Source organism: Carcharodon carcharias, chromosome 9 (assembly GCF_017639515.1).
Source record: "Carcharodon carcharias isolate sCarCar2 chromosome 9, sCarCar2.pri, whole genome shotgun sequence".
Taxonomy (NCBI): domain Eukaryota; kingdom Metazoa; phylum Chordata; class Chondrichthyes; order Lamniformes; family Lamnidae; genus Carcharodon; species Carcharodon carcharias.
In genome coordinates this window covers 96,854,331-96,871,200 of record NC_054475.1, presented here as the reverse complement: position 1 = coordinate 96,871,200, position 16,870 = coordinate 96,854,331, and the positions used below count along the sequence as shown (strand labels likewise).

At 46.1% G+C, this 16,870-nt stretch overlaps 1 protein-coding gene across 3 annotated transcripts in view; it reads left to right on the top strand.

Moving 5' to 3' along the window:
• Window positions 1-16,870, top strand: part of LOC121282545 (exocyst complex component 1-like) — a 150,108-nt gene that overhangs the window by 121,196 nt on the left and 12,042 nt on the right. For 2 of the 3 annotated variants that reach the window (XM_041196280.1, XM_041196279.1), the window contains exons 14-15: window positions 8,731-8,974; window positions 16,016-16,199. In XM_041196280.1, coding sequence (XP_041052214.1) covers window positions 8,731-8,974; window positions 16,016-16,199 — 428 coding nt within the window. The remainder of the gene's footprint in view (window positions 1-8,730; window positions 8,975-16,015; window positions 16,200-16,870) is intronic. The other variant, XM_041196281.1, reaches the window with a different exon arrangement.

Below are 16,870 nucleotides of genomic sequence, written 5' to 3'. Positions count from 1 at the left end.
CTAAGTGCGGTAGCGGATGTGAAAAAAGTCGGTTTACCCGCTAGCCCGCAATGGCAGGTTTTCACTCTGTATCGTCCAATTCCTGGTGCGTACCATCTCATTAATAATGCACTCTCAGAAAACACACCAGATTGGTTGGGCAGCCTCTTAATTGCCCGCCCCACCGCCACCTTAGGCCTTCAGTAACCCAGACGCCATATTTAAAGGGTGGCCCTGCATGGAGCTAGCATTCTCTAAGGGATCAAAGGCTGCCGGAAAGTCATGGCTGCCAAAGGGAGGAAACATCCTGCCCCCAAATTTAGCGACGCCTCCCTCGGGTGCTGACTGGATGCAGTGGAGGCCTGCCTTGAAGTCCTCTACTCCCACTCTGGGCAAAGAGCAGCAAGCAAGCAACCAATCCAGCATGGGAGGTGGTGGCTGCGGTGGTCAGTGCAAATGCCCTGCCAAAGAGGGACAGCCACCCAATGCCGAAAGAGGGTGAATGATCTTTGCTCTGCCACGGTAAGTCACTATTCTCATCATTCTCAACTCGCACACTCACAAACCCATCACACAACCACAGGGAGCTCACTCACTGCCAGTTCAAAGGCATCACCATTCTCTCTCACACCGCTTCATCCTCATGTGTCCTTGTCCCGTCCATTGCACCACTCACCATCCACACATGCCAGGCATTCTTATCTGGCCTGGCAGGTGTCCTACTTACATTCTCTCTATTTGTATTCATGCAAGACAGCTGGTAGACAACAAAAGAGAGAGGTTGCAGATTGGGGGAGGAATGTCCAACATCAAGGTCCTAACAGACATTGAAAATAGAGTATTCCAGCTGGCCGGCAATGATCTGGACCATTCCTGTACTGATGGTGAGGTCGGCGCTGCTCGGTCAAGTGAGGATCCAGCAGTGCAACATCCCTCAGACAACCATGCTCTGAGTGAGTTCCCCTGTTCAACAGTCACCTGCCATGCACTGATTATATCTCTTGTTTCAGCAGGCACATCTGGGAAACAGCCGAGGGGGTCCATGAGCCAGGTCCTCTACTCAAGCCCCGAAGATATCTCAGAAGAAGAATCTGATTGAAGACCTGTCACAGCGCTCACCCGCACTCTCCACCAAAGAGACACACACCTCAATGGGACCTAGTTCTAGAGTAGTCTCAAGGTCACAGGGCTGAATCATCCCAGATTTGCACTAAGTGCGGTAACAGGCAGGAACAAAGTTGTTTTACATGACAGCCGCAATGGCGACTTTTCACACTGTATCATCCCATTCCCAACTCATTAATTATGCAGCCACAGGAAACACGCCGTCTCACTGGTGAGTAACTTCCGATTTGCCCGCCACACCATTACCTCATCGCTTCCTCAAGTAGGTCGCTATGTTTAAACTGCAGCTGCACACACACTTCTCAATGTTTGCAGCCCAAGACTGTTCCAGTGAAGACTTAGCCCCAAAAGCCAAAAGGAATGTGGCCCCCCCAATTCAGTAACACATCCCTGGGACGCCTTCTGCACTCTAACCCTGTTCTGGCAGTAGGAGGCCCATCAGTCTCACCACTCTAGCTGGGGAGGCAGTGGCAGAGGTGGTCAGCTGCACATTAGAGGTCGGCTACCCAGTGCAGAAAACTGAATGATCATATCTGTGCCATCAGGGTAAATCGCACACTGACAAGGCCTTCACACATTCACTGGCATCTCACTCACTGCCAGCTCAAGGGACAGCACCTCTCATTCTTTCACACACACCCTTACATCTCCATCTAGTCTCATCTCCTCTGGAGACTACCTCCTCAGTCCTCACCATTTTGAGGCCACTTGCACAGATCAACATATGCCCCCACGCACACCCTGGGATACCCACCATCTCCAGTACAGCCCTCATCCTTCAGCCACTTGCTTTGCCTGAGGCCATTTCTCTCCCTTCCCCAAGCAAGCCCTAGCCCTGCAGCCATTGAAACACCACCTGAAGCTGGTGTGGTAGGTAGAGACCTGCCCATGAGTCCCCCTAAAAGTGATGTGATGCGCTGCCTGCGAAACCTGGCACTGATGACTGTGAGTGCTGCAGAAGCAAAGTCGGCAGTGAAGTGCAGCTCGTCAGGTGAACGCCACTTGTGTACAGTTGTGAAGCACGTCGGTGTGATTGCCCAGATGATCCAACATAGGGGTATGATTCCAGCAAGCAAGGCTTATAATGATATACTAAAGTATTGAAATTAGGTTCCTAATGTGCAGCGGCACAATGGATGGAGCGGATGATCACAAACTGGTTTCACGACAGCGTAAAACTGATTTTTACCCTTCTCGTCATTGATCCCCCCCATTCCTGCTATGGCACCTGACGCCAACAATCTGGTGAGCACATCGCACTATCTGAACCACAGCAGGTGGAGGCAGGGACTTCCCAGGATTCCAGCACTCTGAGGACTGCTGGAGACCAGAAATCTGCTGACTCCGAGTCAGGTGAGGAGCCTCTGGACTCCGTCATACCTCAGTTGCTGGCGTTGCAAATGCAAGCTTGGGAAGGTCAGGAAAGGATGTCCGCTGCACTCCTCAGATTGCAAGATAAAATGGAGGAGTCCGTCTGCCTTCAGTCTGGGGTGATAGCACTTGCATGCCAACACACCAAAGTCAACACTGGTAGGATGGCAGCCACCATGGAGACCTTGGTCCAGGACATTGGTCCTGACTGCTGAGCGGGCTCAACTCCATCGCTGATGCCATAGTTGGCCTCCAACAGTATGTACGCGAGAGGGGTACAGGCCAGCTGGATCTCACTCCAGCTTCTCCTTCTCCTCAAGGAGCCAACCAGGGGCCCTCAGGCACCCATAGGGAGGAGGACCAGCAGGTGCACATTTTGGGGCCATCCACCCAGGTGACTCTAGGAGTGTCCAGCCCATCTAAATCCCCTCTTCCTGTGACCCCTCCAGCTCCAGAGGCTAAGGAGAGTGCCACTGCCACACAGCAGGACCCTGAAAGCAGGCTGGGAGCCTCCAAGTCTTGACCTTCCAGAGGACACCCACCAAGGTCATCACAGGGCGTAGCAGTCAGCAGGCTGCTTTCACCTCCGCTGTGGATGTCGGGGGAGCACCACAATGTAGTGGCAGGGTTAGGAAGATTAAGATGTAACTCTTTTTGTTACAAAACAAACTAAATTAACAAACCAAGGGACAAAGTAAAAGGCAGCCCCTTAAAGGGAAACTGCAAAAACAAAAGACAAAATGCAAAGGATACTTTACCAACATTAAATCAAGATGTGAGCAAATTAAGAAGATGTAGTTGCATAGCCTGGGCATGGGTGTTAATCACTTCTACTTAATCTTCGCTATTGTAAATAAATTCCCTAGAATGGCTCCTTGTTATGTTAGGAAGATTAAGATGTAACTGTTGTCACTCAGATGTGAAACCTTGGCTCCTGCACAAGGTAAAGGCAGGTGTTTCAGTCCAGAGCCTCTTTCCTGTGTAGTGTGTAACCTTCAAACCAAAGTGATGGTCCGGTTTTGCACTCACTAGACACATTAGTGATGCCTGCACCTCAATGGTGCATGTCATTTCTGCCAGAATTTTGTGGGTAGGCTTCACAGAGTTCCATAATTCTCTCTGTGTGCTCTCAGCACCTTTGAGGTGGGGCCGGCCCACCATCTCTTCAGCATCTGTGACCAGTGACGCTGTGCTCCTGAAGGGGTCAGGTGCTGAAGCCTGACAAGAATAAGATGCATTTAAAGTTTCACAGCTGCATCTCCATGATTTGATCCTGATCACAGAGAGCAAGCGAGCTGCCCTCAGCCCGACAGGAGTCAAACATTCACAGAGGCAATGTGAAGATATATGGAATGTGTTCACTGCATGTCGTCCTCATCTTCCTGGAATCTAGTGACTCTAGTTAGGGCCTCCACTGCATCCCCATGACATGAGCCTGAGCACTGTGGGTATATGCGCTGCCATCAGCCACATAGGAGCCAAATGTTCATAGATGCAAGGTGAGGATGTCAGGACTGTCATCACTGCATCTCGTCATCATCCCCCATGAACCTTGCGGCTAAGAAGGCCTCCTGAATGCACCTGCATCATCTGACCAGTGCAGTAGCCTCATCGCCAGAATCCTCACCTGTGAGGGCCTCATCACCATCATCCCCTTCGATGTCCCCCTCATTGGAGGGAATGTGCAACTCTTTCATCCCTTCCTCAGCTAGATCCTTCCCCTGTTGTAGCGCCAGGTTGTGTAGTGTGCAGCAAGCTACAGTGATGTGTGACACCCTTGGTGGACTGCACTGCAGTGTTCCACTGGACCTATCGAGGCACCGAAGCCTCATTTTCAAAATGCCTATTGTTTTTTCCACCAAAATCTGGCATGAGCCTCATTATAATGTCACTGCTGCAGTCTGAGGCTGCCGCACAAGCGTCATCAGCAACATCCTCTGTCCCCGAGGACCCAACTCTGCAGCCTCTCTGGACCCTGGAAGATGTCAGGGATGCATTGTGGTGGTCGCACACCAGCTGAACATTCAGCGATTGGAAGCTCTTGTGGTTGACGTTGTTGACTGCTTGTTGCCACGGAGACCTAAACACCACGTGAATGCAGTTGATGGCTCCCTGCACCTGTGGAAAACCAGAGTCTGCACAAATCCCAGCACTCTTGCTTCCTGGCTTTCCTGATCCTGAGCGAAATGCACAAAGTTCTGTGCCTTCAAGAAGATGCCGTGCGTGACCTCCTGGATACTTTGTGCGTGGAGGCTTGCAAGATCTCACACAGATCACCTGTAGAGCCTGGAAGGAGCCACTGGCATAGAAATTGAGTGCGTTCACTGTTACAGCCACTGGAAGTGGATGCCACATGTCCTCATGGTGCCAAATCCTGCAGCAGATGGCATATGTGACTGACCCGTTCATTAGACATGTGCAGTCTCCGGCAACACTGGTTCTCAGTCATCTGTAGGAATAACCAGAGCTGTCTATAGACTCTGGGTCTAGCGAAGCACCTACCAGCAACGGCGCTCTGTGGCTTCTTCAGGTGCGTGCACAGAAGGCCCTGCTGCCTCTTCATCCTAAGGGAGGTGCTCTTCCCTTTGCCGAACCAAATGCTTCCGCTGCACTCCTCCTTCTCTGCTTTCTGTAATCCATGAGGCATACCGCTAAATCACCATGATTCTGATCTTCTCTTCTTGCAGGATCAAACAGAGAGACTTGTGGATTAGGATATGTGCCCTAAGAACCCCTCTTGGTTAAGTCTGAAGGCCCCTTCACACAAGCAGGAAAGTGCTGGGCACCACTAGGATGGCCAGTGTGTAGTGCACTTCCTGGCTGTCCGAAACCCCACCCACCTCTGCCCCATTCCACTTGACCAGTTGGAGGCAGCTTCATCCACTGGATTGCGTGCTAAGCTGTCAGCTCAGGCTCAGGCATTCTCCTAACCCACACTGCAAGGCTGCGCTGTTAGCTTGAACCATGATATAAATTGGTTGAAACCTTAATAAAGACATTGCAAGGGGCTGTGAGTGCTTCCACTAGTGACCACACAATAGCCACCTTTCGCAAGGAGATTCTACAACTTGCCCAAGTGTTCTGCTGCCATGTTATGCAAACATAAAAGGGAATCCCAAGGTCTTCTGTAGGCATGTAAATAATAAAAGGGTGGTTAAAAAATAGAATGGGCTGAATGGCGACAAAAAAGGGGACTTGCATGAGGAGGTTAAAGAAATAACGGAGGTGTTGAATGAGTATATTGTATCTGTCTTTACAAAGGAAGAACTTGCTACCCAGTTTGAGGCGAGAGGAGGTACTCTAGAAGAACTTCCAAATGAGTGGAAGGAAGTGTTGGAAAGGCTATCTTTACTTAAATTAGATAAGATACTAGGACTGGATGAGATGCATCGAAGGGTACTGAGGGAAGTGAAAGTGGAAATTGCAGAGGCACTAGTGATAATCTTGCTGTCTTCCTTAGACATAGGGGTGGTGCTAGAGGGCTGGAGAACTGCGAATGTTACACCCTTGTTCAATAAAGGGTGCAAGGATAAAGCTGGCAACTACAGGCCAGTCACTTTGACCTCAGTGGAAGGGAAACTTCTGGAAACTATAGTGCAGGATAAAATCAATAATCACTTAGACAAGTGCACAGAATTGTTACAGTGTAGAAAGAGGCTATTTGGCTCATTGTGTCTGCACTGGCTCTCTGAGCATTAAGGAGATAATTAAGGAAAGCCAGCATGGATTCATCAAGGGAAAATCATGTTTCACTAACTCGTTGTAGTTTTTTGAGGAGGTAAACAAAAAGGCTGATAAAGGAAACGTTGTTGATGTGGTGTATATGGATTTTCAAAAGGCATTTGATACAGTGCCACACGAGACTTGTAAGAAAAATTCCAGGTCATGGAATAAAAGGGAAAGTAGGCACTTGGATAAGAAGTTGGCTGAGTGACAGGAAACAGAGTTGTGATAAATGGTTGTTTTTTAGATTGGAGGAAGGTTTGTAATAGAGTTCCTCAGGAGTCAGTATTGGGACCCTTGCTCTTCCTGATGTATATTCATGGTCTAGATTGTGGTGTGCAGGGGATGATTTCAAAACTTGCAGATGATGCAAAGATTGGAAATGTTGTCAACTGTGATGGGGATAGTTTTGAACTTCAAAACGACATAGACATGTTGGTGGATTGGGTAGACAAGTGGCAGATGAAGTTCAATGCAGAGAAGTGTGAGGTGATTCATTTTGGAAGGAAAGATATTGTGAAACAGTATAAAATAAAGGGAGAGCCTCTAAAGGAGTTGCAGGAACAGAGGGACCTCGATGTATATGTACATAGGTTATTGAAGATGGCAGGGCATGTTGAGAGAGCAGTTAATAAATCATGTAGTATCTTAGGCTTTATTTATAGGGGCATTGAGTACAAGAGTAAGAAGGTCATGTTGAACTTGTATAAGATGTTAGTTGGGCCTCATCTGGAGTACTGCGTCCAGCTCTGGGCACCATACTTGAGGAAGGGTGTGAAGGCATTGAAGAGAGTACAGAGGAGATTCACAAAAATGGTTCTAGGGATGAAGAACTGTAGCTATGTGGATAGATTGGAGAGGTTGAGACTTTTCCTTGGAGAAAAGAAGGCTGAAAGGAGACTTGATAGGGTTATTCAAGATCCTGCGGAGTATGGACTGGGTAAATAGTGAGAAACTCTTCCCACTCGAGAATATCAAGAACTAGAGGGCACAGATTCAAAATAATTGACAAAAAGAGTAACTGTGATATGAGGATTTTTTTTTCCACCCAGAGGGTGGTTAGAGTATGGAACAAATTGCTGAAAGGAACCTGTTGGAGGCAGGTTTGATTGAGGTATTCAAAAGGGAATTGGATTGCTACCTGAAAAGAGAGAATGTGCAAGGTTACAGGATAAGGCAGGGGAGTGGGACTAGGTAGAATGCTGTTTGAGAGCCAATGCAGACTCAATGGGCTGAATGGCCTCCTGTACCGTGATACCACAATTGAATCTGCCTTCATCACCCTTTCAGGCAGTGCATTCGAAATCATAACCTTTCCCTGCGTAAAATTGTTTTTCTTATTTCACATTTGGTTCTTTTGCCAATCACTTAGTGCCTCCCTGTTCTCAGCCATTCCATCAGTTGGAACAATTTCTCTCTCATGATTTTGAACATAACTAAAACAGCAATTCAAAATGCTGATAATTCTTTGGTAGCTCTCATTGGGCAGAGTCCTGGTGGTCCTCTTTGATCACCCATTATTTGCCATTTACTGCTCAGTGTCTTTTCACTCTAATGTAAAGAGCTGTGTTCAGCCATGTGAGGAGGACTAAAATGCAAGTCGCTGGTAATATTCAAAAGTGAAACACCATTGAAGTAGATACAACCACACCAACAGACTCAATGTAGTGTGTCTCCTCACCAGGAGAATCTAAGAAGAGATAATAGAAGTAACAAAAGTAAGAACCATGAGGAGGAAAATTAGGTGAAAAAGTTATTACTGTACATTCAATCATTGCTTCCCCTGTGTGTATCAGATTTAATCCTTCATAACCTAAGAGTTTGTCACCTTTGCTCCCCCCATCCAACATCTGCCATCCCACAAGTTGTTCATTTCATGAAAATAATTAAAATTGATCAGAAATAATTTTCAAAATACTTGAATCAAAAAACTATGATTTTAAGCCCCACCCCAAAGTCTTGAGCAAATAATCCAAGCTGAGGGAATGCAGCATTGTCGGAGATGCTGCCTTTGGAAAGAGATATTCTGAGGCCCATCTGACACAAAAGATCCCATTGCACTATTTAAGAGTAACAGGAAAGTACTCCCCGATGCCCTGACCAGTGTTTATCCCTTGGCCAAGACCACCAAAAAAACAATTTATCTGGGCCTTTATCTCTGTTATTGGTGGAACCTTGCTGTGTGCATTTTAGCTGCTAAATTTCCTTGCATTACACCTTAGAAGTACTTAATTGGCTACAAAGCATTTTGGAATTCTGAGCTTGTGAAAGACACTTTATAAGCACAAGTTCTTGATTTATTCAGACGGTTTAAAGATTTTCATGTTCTAAAATAGATTATAACTCATTTCCCCATCAATTTCTGTATTTTACTAATATGTAATTCTTGAAACCTGAGTAACTACAGATCATTATTACACTCCTGATATCTTTCCACAGTATTAACACTTTCTTTCTTACACTGTGAAGGTGGGTACAATTTCTGATCAAAATATTTATGCTGCAGCTTTTGCTTATTTTATTTTCTACCAGGCAGGAAGATTCTGGTATAAGCAGTAAAAGAAAAATGATGAGTGAAATTTTCAGCACTCTTGAACTAGATCTAAAGGGGTTTGTGAATCTATGTGATAAGATCAACCCTTCCAACTCCTTGCATTTACTGGTAATAGTGAGCCAGCGAGCACTGATAGCTCAAGATTGCGATCCTTCTTCTTTTCTCAAATCTACATTTGGAAACATTCTGGTGCATGTTAAACGCAACTTCGACAAATGCATTGTAAGTCATTAACATTTTGTTCTTGATTTTTGTTTAATTTGTTTATATATGTGATCCAAAGACAGTAACTAACCCAACTAAGAAAGATATTCTGCAAAATCACTTTTCCACATCTTTTCTGCATATAATACAATTCAAATGTGCTTTATTATCATGTGTTAACACCCTGATACTGTGGGATACATCTCATTTACATTGTGAGGCTATTTCTACAGCATCAGCAACAAGCTATGCACAGAGGCATAGAGTTGACTTTGAAGGTCATGATTTACAGCCTGTTTGGAGGCCAGTGAACTTTTCTCGATGTTTGAGAAAAGACTGTAATGGTAAGTGATAAGACCCTGGTCTATGTGGGTATTTTGAACACTCTAAATGCCTACGCAGAAAAAAACACTGGTGGTCAATGATAATCTTTATATTTGTTATCAGCGCTGCTTCTGAAATATTTGGACAAAATCACATGTACACTTGGGCATTAATTGAGACAGTAGACTGCCTCAATTACCTTGCAGTGGTGTTGTCAAAGTCAGGGTTTTTCACCTACTGTAAAGTAGCTATTAGATGTTTGTTTATAATTATGAAAGTTGACTTGACAAATAACCTGAAGTTTACAATTGCATGTATTCATTGCAGTGATCATTTAAACAAATCATTTTGTTGCATCTAAATTAATGTCTTAACTTGTATATTTAAAAAAACAATCACTTTCTTCAGGAAATATATGCCAGTTGATTAGTGTCTTAGTCTGTAACAAAAAGCAAGTAGTTAAAGATGTAATTATGTCATAGATACCAATCAGCTGCCAAACCATTTTTATATAACCTAACTTGTTACAATCCCCATAGAGACCAATAACTTTAAACAAGAGACCTGGGACAGAATTTTACATCCCGTGGGCGGGCGCACACCCGTCCAGATGGGATGTAAAATTGCGCGAGATGACATCGGGCGATCGTATCAGCGTCATCACGCACTTGCGCAATATTTCGGTCGGCAGGTGCCCGCAAAAGTCGGAAGCATGCCCGCCAACAATTGGGCAATTAGGCCCATTAACGGCGCGATTGTCTGTGATTTTTTGTGGCACGCCCAACCTTACGGTTGGCAGATGGGCATATCGGGCAGGCGGCCTTTACATTTTTCATCAAACCTCATCAAAGGGCGAGATGAAATTTCCAATAGGAAATAAAATAAAAATAAATATCTGGGGACAACATTTATATGAGGTAGCTTTTAGGTGCTTGATTGTGATGTATGGACATTTTTGTGCAGTTTTGTACAGCTTTATTTCATTATTTGCAGGCCTGCAGTTCCATGAGGCAGCTGTCTGCCTTCAGGGAGCTCTCACGCAGCACTCACCCGCGCCTGCGGTGATGTAGTTGCCCACCCGCTTCCTGCCTCCAGCGCTGAGCTTTTCAGCACGCGTTTCACGCTGGCTGGCCATTACTTGGATAGCTAGCATGAAATCACGATCGGGAGTCCGTTTCCCAGGTGCTCCCAGGCTTGCCGATGATGCACACTTGATCACCGAAAAATTCAGGCCTTGAATTCCCAGTGACCAACTTAAAGGAATTGCTCAATAAGATTTCAAGTTTTAAGATTTTAAAATAACAAACTAACTAAAGTCAACATCAACTAAACAATATTTAGTAAGCAACTTTAACTTCTAACATAAACGAAAATTCCACACCACAGTAATACTTCCCTACCCGCTTTCCGCAGAATTGCAGTTTTTACAGGTACCAGACCTTTCTTTCAATGGATTTACTTCTCCCTGTTTTGCTGAGTCATAATGTCAAGTGACCATCAAAAAGTGCTTCTCTCACTTTTTGGAGAAGTCCCAAACAGACTAACAATCCCAACTACCGATTACTTGCTTCGACGATTCTTTCCCCACCCACCACCCAGCCACGCAAGGACAAATCTTACATTGCCACAGGATGCCCCACCTTAGCCAGAAACCATTTTCCCTTCTTCATGGGTGATCTTTGTGGAGTCTCCCAATTAACTGTCCACAGTTGTGTCAAGCTAATGACAAACGCTCTGTTCAGGCGTGCATTGACTTTCATTCACCAACTCATGGATGAGGCCAGCTAGACAGAGCAAGCCAGAGGCTTTGCAGTGATTGCTGGGATTCACCCGCATCCAAGGTGCAAGCGACTGCACACATGTGGCCATCAAGGCGCCAGTGGATGAGCCGGGTGCCTTCATCAACATGAAGGGATTCCACTCCATGAATGTGCAGATAGTGTGTGACCATAGGATGCAGATTCTGCAAGTCTGTGCAAGGTACCCATGCAGCTCCCATGATGCTTACATCCTCAGACACTCCCAGGTGCCGAGGATCTTCAGTGCTCCAGACTGGCTGGATGGATGGATGGCTGCTGGTTGACACGAGCTATCCCCTCAAAAGGTGGCTTTTGACGCCTCTCTGGCATCCAAGAACAGAGGCCGAGCAGTGGTACAATAGAAGCCTTGCCTCCACAGGGCAGTGGTAGAGAGAACTATCGGTCTTCTCAAGATGTGTTTCCGATGCCTGGATCATTCAGGAGGCCCACTGCAATACACCCCAGATCGTGTGTCACTGATAGTGGTTGCATGCTGCACTCTCCACAATCTGGCGCTGGAAAGGGGGGAGCAGTGGAGGAAGATGATGTTGACACATCTCTGGTGCTGCTGCTCTGGCAGCAGACAATGAGTCCAAAAGTGAGTCCAAGGACGAGCACAGTCAGGAGAATGCTGAGGGGATAGACATTGATCTGGGCAACCCGAGGGCAGCAGGCTCCATACTTGATACTTGATAGTGCATGTTGTTCACCAAGCAAATGTTCCTATATGCCATTTCAATAAAAATGACAAACAAGTCAGTCATAACACCATGGGTTATCCTTCACCTGCAGAAGTAACGAAGCACCCAGAGGCTTATTGAACACAAACACATTTACTGGTGTGGTGCCTGGCATACATAAAACAAATAAAATGGAAACCATCACACCTACTTATAAAAATCTTAAAAGTGGGGCACAAAAATATCACCAGTGATAAGCCTGTGTTGTGCCTAAGCTGCTTTGCATTTGCGTTTACAGGTGCTATGTCTAGGTGCTCCCCCCTTGCTGGCACCGGCATTGGAGACAGCCTGCTCACTCTGCTGTCCTGTTGGTTGGCGGGGGTCCTCTGGCCATGGAGCTTGTGCTGGCCCCGCCTGGGAGGAACAGCCAGTGGCACGGCTGGCATCTCACCAGTCGCTGCCACCTCATTGGATGCCACTGTCAATGGCAGAGGGGCAGAGGAGCTGCTGCCCTCATCCAGAGCACCCTGAGAGGAGTCCGTAGAGATGGCAAGCAGCTCGTGTGCTAACACCAGGTCGCCTTAGAACACCCTACTCACCATTGATGGACGGGCACCTGGCTGGGATGCTGGGACACTGACCACCTAAGGCCATTGCTGGTGTGAGGGCTTTCAGGTCCAAGCGCATCCCCAGGAATCGCTGACTCAGCTCCGGGAGCAGCCTCTCCATGAGTGTCACCACACTCTCCCTGGAGGAGGCAGTGCGCTCGGCCATGAGGGTCATTGCATTGCTCTTGCTCCACATGGACCCCTCCACAGTGGACACCATGGCACACATTCCCTTATGTATCTCCGCTAGATCCTCCCGCACACCCTGCTGGACTTGCAGTATCTGCTACCTGAGGGACACCCCCAGAGGCACATCATCAGCCACTGACTGAGCACGCTCCTGGTCTCCAGCATTCCTCCAACTGCCGCCGCCCTGGGCACTCTCTGCCTCCACCTGCACCTCAAGCAAGTGTGAAGTGCCCTCATCGCTGTGCACCAAGATACTATCCGCCAATCTAAATCCCACCAAGGTGCTGGTATCTGCGCTGGTGCCTGCCTGGCTGAGAGGGTGTGACGCTGCTGCGTTTATATCTTCTGTGTCCCCTGGAGTGAGCAGCAGGCCTTCAGGCTCCTGACCCCAATGGTCTTCAGGTGAGGCTGAAAGGAAGAACATGGACATGTCATTAGTTGAAGTCATTACACTGTTACTATGTATGCCTGGCACTTGGATCAGGGTGCCCTCGTCCTTCCATTATCAATGGGGATTCCATGTTCGAGGCTTACATCAATATAGAGACAACAGTGGAATAGTTGCTATGACAGACATTCTGACCTCAATGCATTGCACTCTTACCTCCCTGTGGCACCCCAACCTCACTGCGGTCGGTTAACCTAGGCGCCTGGCACCTCAAGCTCCAATGCCCCCTGCTCGTATCTAGACAGGATTAAAAGGTGGGGCGCTCCTCCAGCAGTCCACAACTTTTCAGCATTATTGTGGGATGTCCTCTCCTGAAAGGAGAGAGGAGCATTGATTAGTCCACCCTGTACCTGCATTGCCATTGTAGCCTGGCCAACCCCACCTGACGAATACCTCGCAGGGCTCAGCTGATTTGTGACCCTGGAGCCGCAAAACACTCATTCTAAGCAGCCAGGGCTCAACTCCTTGCCCAGATGCTGTCTCATTGAAATTTGCCACCCTCATTCTAAGAACTCTGAGGGCCGGGGGTGGGGGGCCAGGGTAGCTGCTCCTAACTGCTGTGCCAAGTGACCCATGCCAACAAGGTACTCACCCTCCCTGATCGCAAGAGGTCATTAAAACACTTGCGGCACTGCACCCATGTGCCCCTCACCACATCATGGGAACTGACCCTGGATGCCACCTCCTCCCAGGCATTTTTGGTGAGGTGGGTTGGGGTCTTCCTCCTCCTGTCCCTTGGGACAAGGATATCCCGGCATGCTGCCACCTCCTCCAGGAGGACAGCGAGGCACTCGTCAGAAAACCGTAACTGCCCCACTGGCCTGCCTTCCCACCTGCCGTGTTCAACAAAAATGTTCTGCATGAGAACAGTCCTCTGAGTTAATGGCAACCTTCACATGGCTGCCTGTGCCGTTTTTGAATAGGCCGCCAGGTCGCCATTGGACCCAGCGGACATTGAGCTCCCGCCCGCCGTTTCACGCTGATGCCGGAGTTGCACATTACACTGGGTGGGTCTTAATTGGCCCACCTGTGTAAAATGGCGGTGTGGACCTAATCACAGGTGGCGTTCGTGTTCCAGACTGCCCACTCCCGCCGAGCCCGACGCAGGAAAAATTCAGGCCTATAAGATAGTTATATTTTGGGACTGTCTTTCAATTTAATGTAAAATGAAGGAGGTCATGTGACCTGTTCTGAAGTCTGCCTGACAGTAAGCTTGGTGGTTTGATTGTTAGAAATCCAAGGAAGGCTTAGATTGTTTTACTGGGAAAGAGGTGCAAATTCTTTATGCTTGGAGACATTTGCAGCAGGCTGTCTGTTAACAGTAAAGACTGAGGCCAGAATTTTCCAGCCCCTCATGTCAGCAAGATCTTCCGGCCCCACTGATGTAAACGGAGATTTCATTGACACAACAGCCTCGCCCCGCGGGGGCTGGAAAATTCCAGCCTGAGTCTCTAACATCCCAGAAAATTATTGAGAATGTTGGATTGTAAACAGTTGTGCTTTGAACTGTTTATTTACTTTCAAGATGAAAGAGTCAGGCTCTCCAGGATAACTAATTAGCATTTCTACCTAGATTCAAGGCCCATGTGATTTACACTGCCATGGAGAAGGATGCAGAGGACGCCATTGTAAAGATCAGGTTACAGTCTTTCCTAGAATATTTTTGAATATCACAGACAGTGTTTTGAGTCTTCCTGGATTCAGGAGGGAGCAGCTAGAGGCCAAAAAACGTCTCTATAGTTCGCTGCACAGGAATGCGGCTGCAGCCTTGTGCTTGGATTCAAAGGACCAAATTGTGGGGAATTAAAAGGAAGCTGGAAGTCACCTAACGTGGGCTAGAGAGAGAGTTGCTGGGAAAAGAAAATTTCACTGTGAAAGACAGTTCTAAGATTGCATGTTACCAGGCTGGGAAAAGAAAAGAACAGGAATAAATGCTCAGAAGTTAAGAATCACTTTGGATTGATTCTGGAAAAATTGAATGTCAACATAAAGGACAGCATAAAGTATACTGGTCAAGTGTGTTTTTTGTCAATTGGGTTTAGAATAAGAAGGGGGTACTTCATTCTGTCATTTAAAGTAAAAGTTACCTCCAAAGATAGTGTTTAGTGAATGGTGTTTTAGTTATTTGTTACAGCAAACATCTAAAAATGTGAAATTGTGATTTGTCATTCTTTCAGATATTAACTGGGAGTTCAAATTTCTTTCTAAAAATTATCAGTCCCCTCTACAGGGATCATAACATTTAACTTCAAAATCCATGCCATTCATGTAAGTTAATAACAGCAGTGGTCCCACTGCCCTAGAGCACCCTGCACAATACTTCCAATACACCCACCCCCCTCACCACAACAACACTCCTTCATCTAGTACTCATTTCCTACTATATGAGTGCACTGCTGTCCATGTTCCATGCCTAATGATGAATGAAAAAGTGCAGCAAAAAAGAATATAGCCCTCAGTGATTCCTAAAAACCCAGACTTCGTAAATAACAATCCTAATTGTACAATTTTCTTGCCCTGCTAAAAATCAGGCTCAGATATGATAACAACGATGTCCCCTCATTTGCAACATACATACATCTGTGTGTTCGTTCCATCAAATTGAGGAGAAAATCTCCCTCCTCCCCATCATCTCTATTCACTGCCAAAAAAATGGGAATTTATCAGTAGAAATTGATAAGAATTGAATCCCTATAAACTTTTCTCACTCCTGATTCCTAGGTTAAAATTCAGCCTAAACTAATTGAAAGTACTTTAATGATTTTAAGGGTCCTGCAAGAAAAGATTATAACCAGGTCTAAATTGCAATTTGGCACCAAGCTGTCAGAGCCGCTGCAGGAATTGTTGGTGTAAGAAACATTCAATACTGGTACTATAGAATGTGTTCTAATGAAGTTGACATTAAGATATGTTGTAGAAAGGCACCAAACTTATGGAAAATTGTTTTTACAGTATGTAATTATGAGTCTTCCACAGCTCCAAAAATTAGATTTTCTTTTATTTTAATTCAGTCTGCTTTGTGCAAGCAAATGGAAGAAGCTAAGGTCCCAAAGAAGACTAAGATTGGCATTCTACCATTTGTTATTGGATTTGAGGAGTTTGTAACTGTTGCCGAAGCTATCTTTAAGAATGCTGAGAGAAGAGGTGATCTGGATAAAGCTTACAATAAAGTAATTGCAGCAGTCTTCGCCAGTGGTAAGTAAACATCTTCCAGGACGAGCTACAAGGACAGGATTGCTGTTGTACAGCCTTGCTATATGAGACACGGGTAATGACAGGGTAAGTGCAGGATCACCGAATCCATCATGTTGGCAATATTCCTTAATGAACTTCAAACACTGGATTGCTTGGTCCAACACTCACTCTGTCATTGGAGGGACATGGAACTCATGAGCGTGTTTCTATATACCATAAAAAGGATGTAAGTTGTTACAATCTCTAGTCTCACTCATGACATTATGCCCACTGCCTTTGTTATTGTGAATAATTTATTAGCTATCACTATAATACCCATTTGCTTATAAAGAATGAACCAACATTATGATTCTGTGTAACTCTAATATGAAGTTGGAGGTAAGATATAGAATACTAAATTATTGTAAGGTATCAATATCATTGTACAAATGAAAAAAAGGCATTTTGAATACCAAAATAACGTAAATATTTGCAGTTTTCTTAGAAGCCATCATGTTTGCACTCTTGGCGAAAATGGGATTTTGTTGGTCCAAAATTGAGATGCTTCTATTTTTGTAACCCAACGGATTGTGCAGGATTTTACAATACAAGCCTCACCTTCCTCACTTGCTAAACAGTAAAAGAGTTACCATAAAGCAAACTCCGGTGAGGTTTACAAACTTCAGCAATGA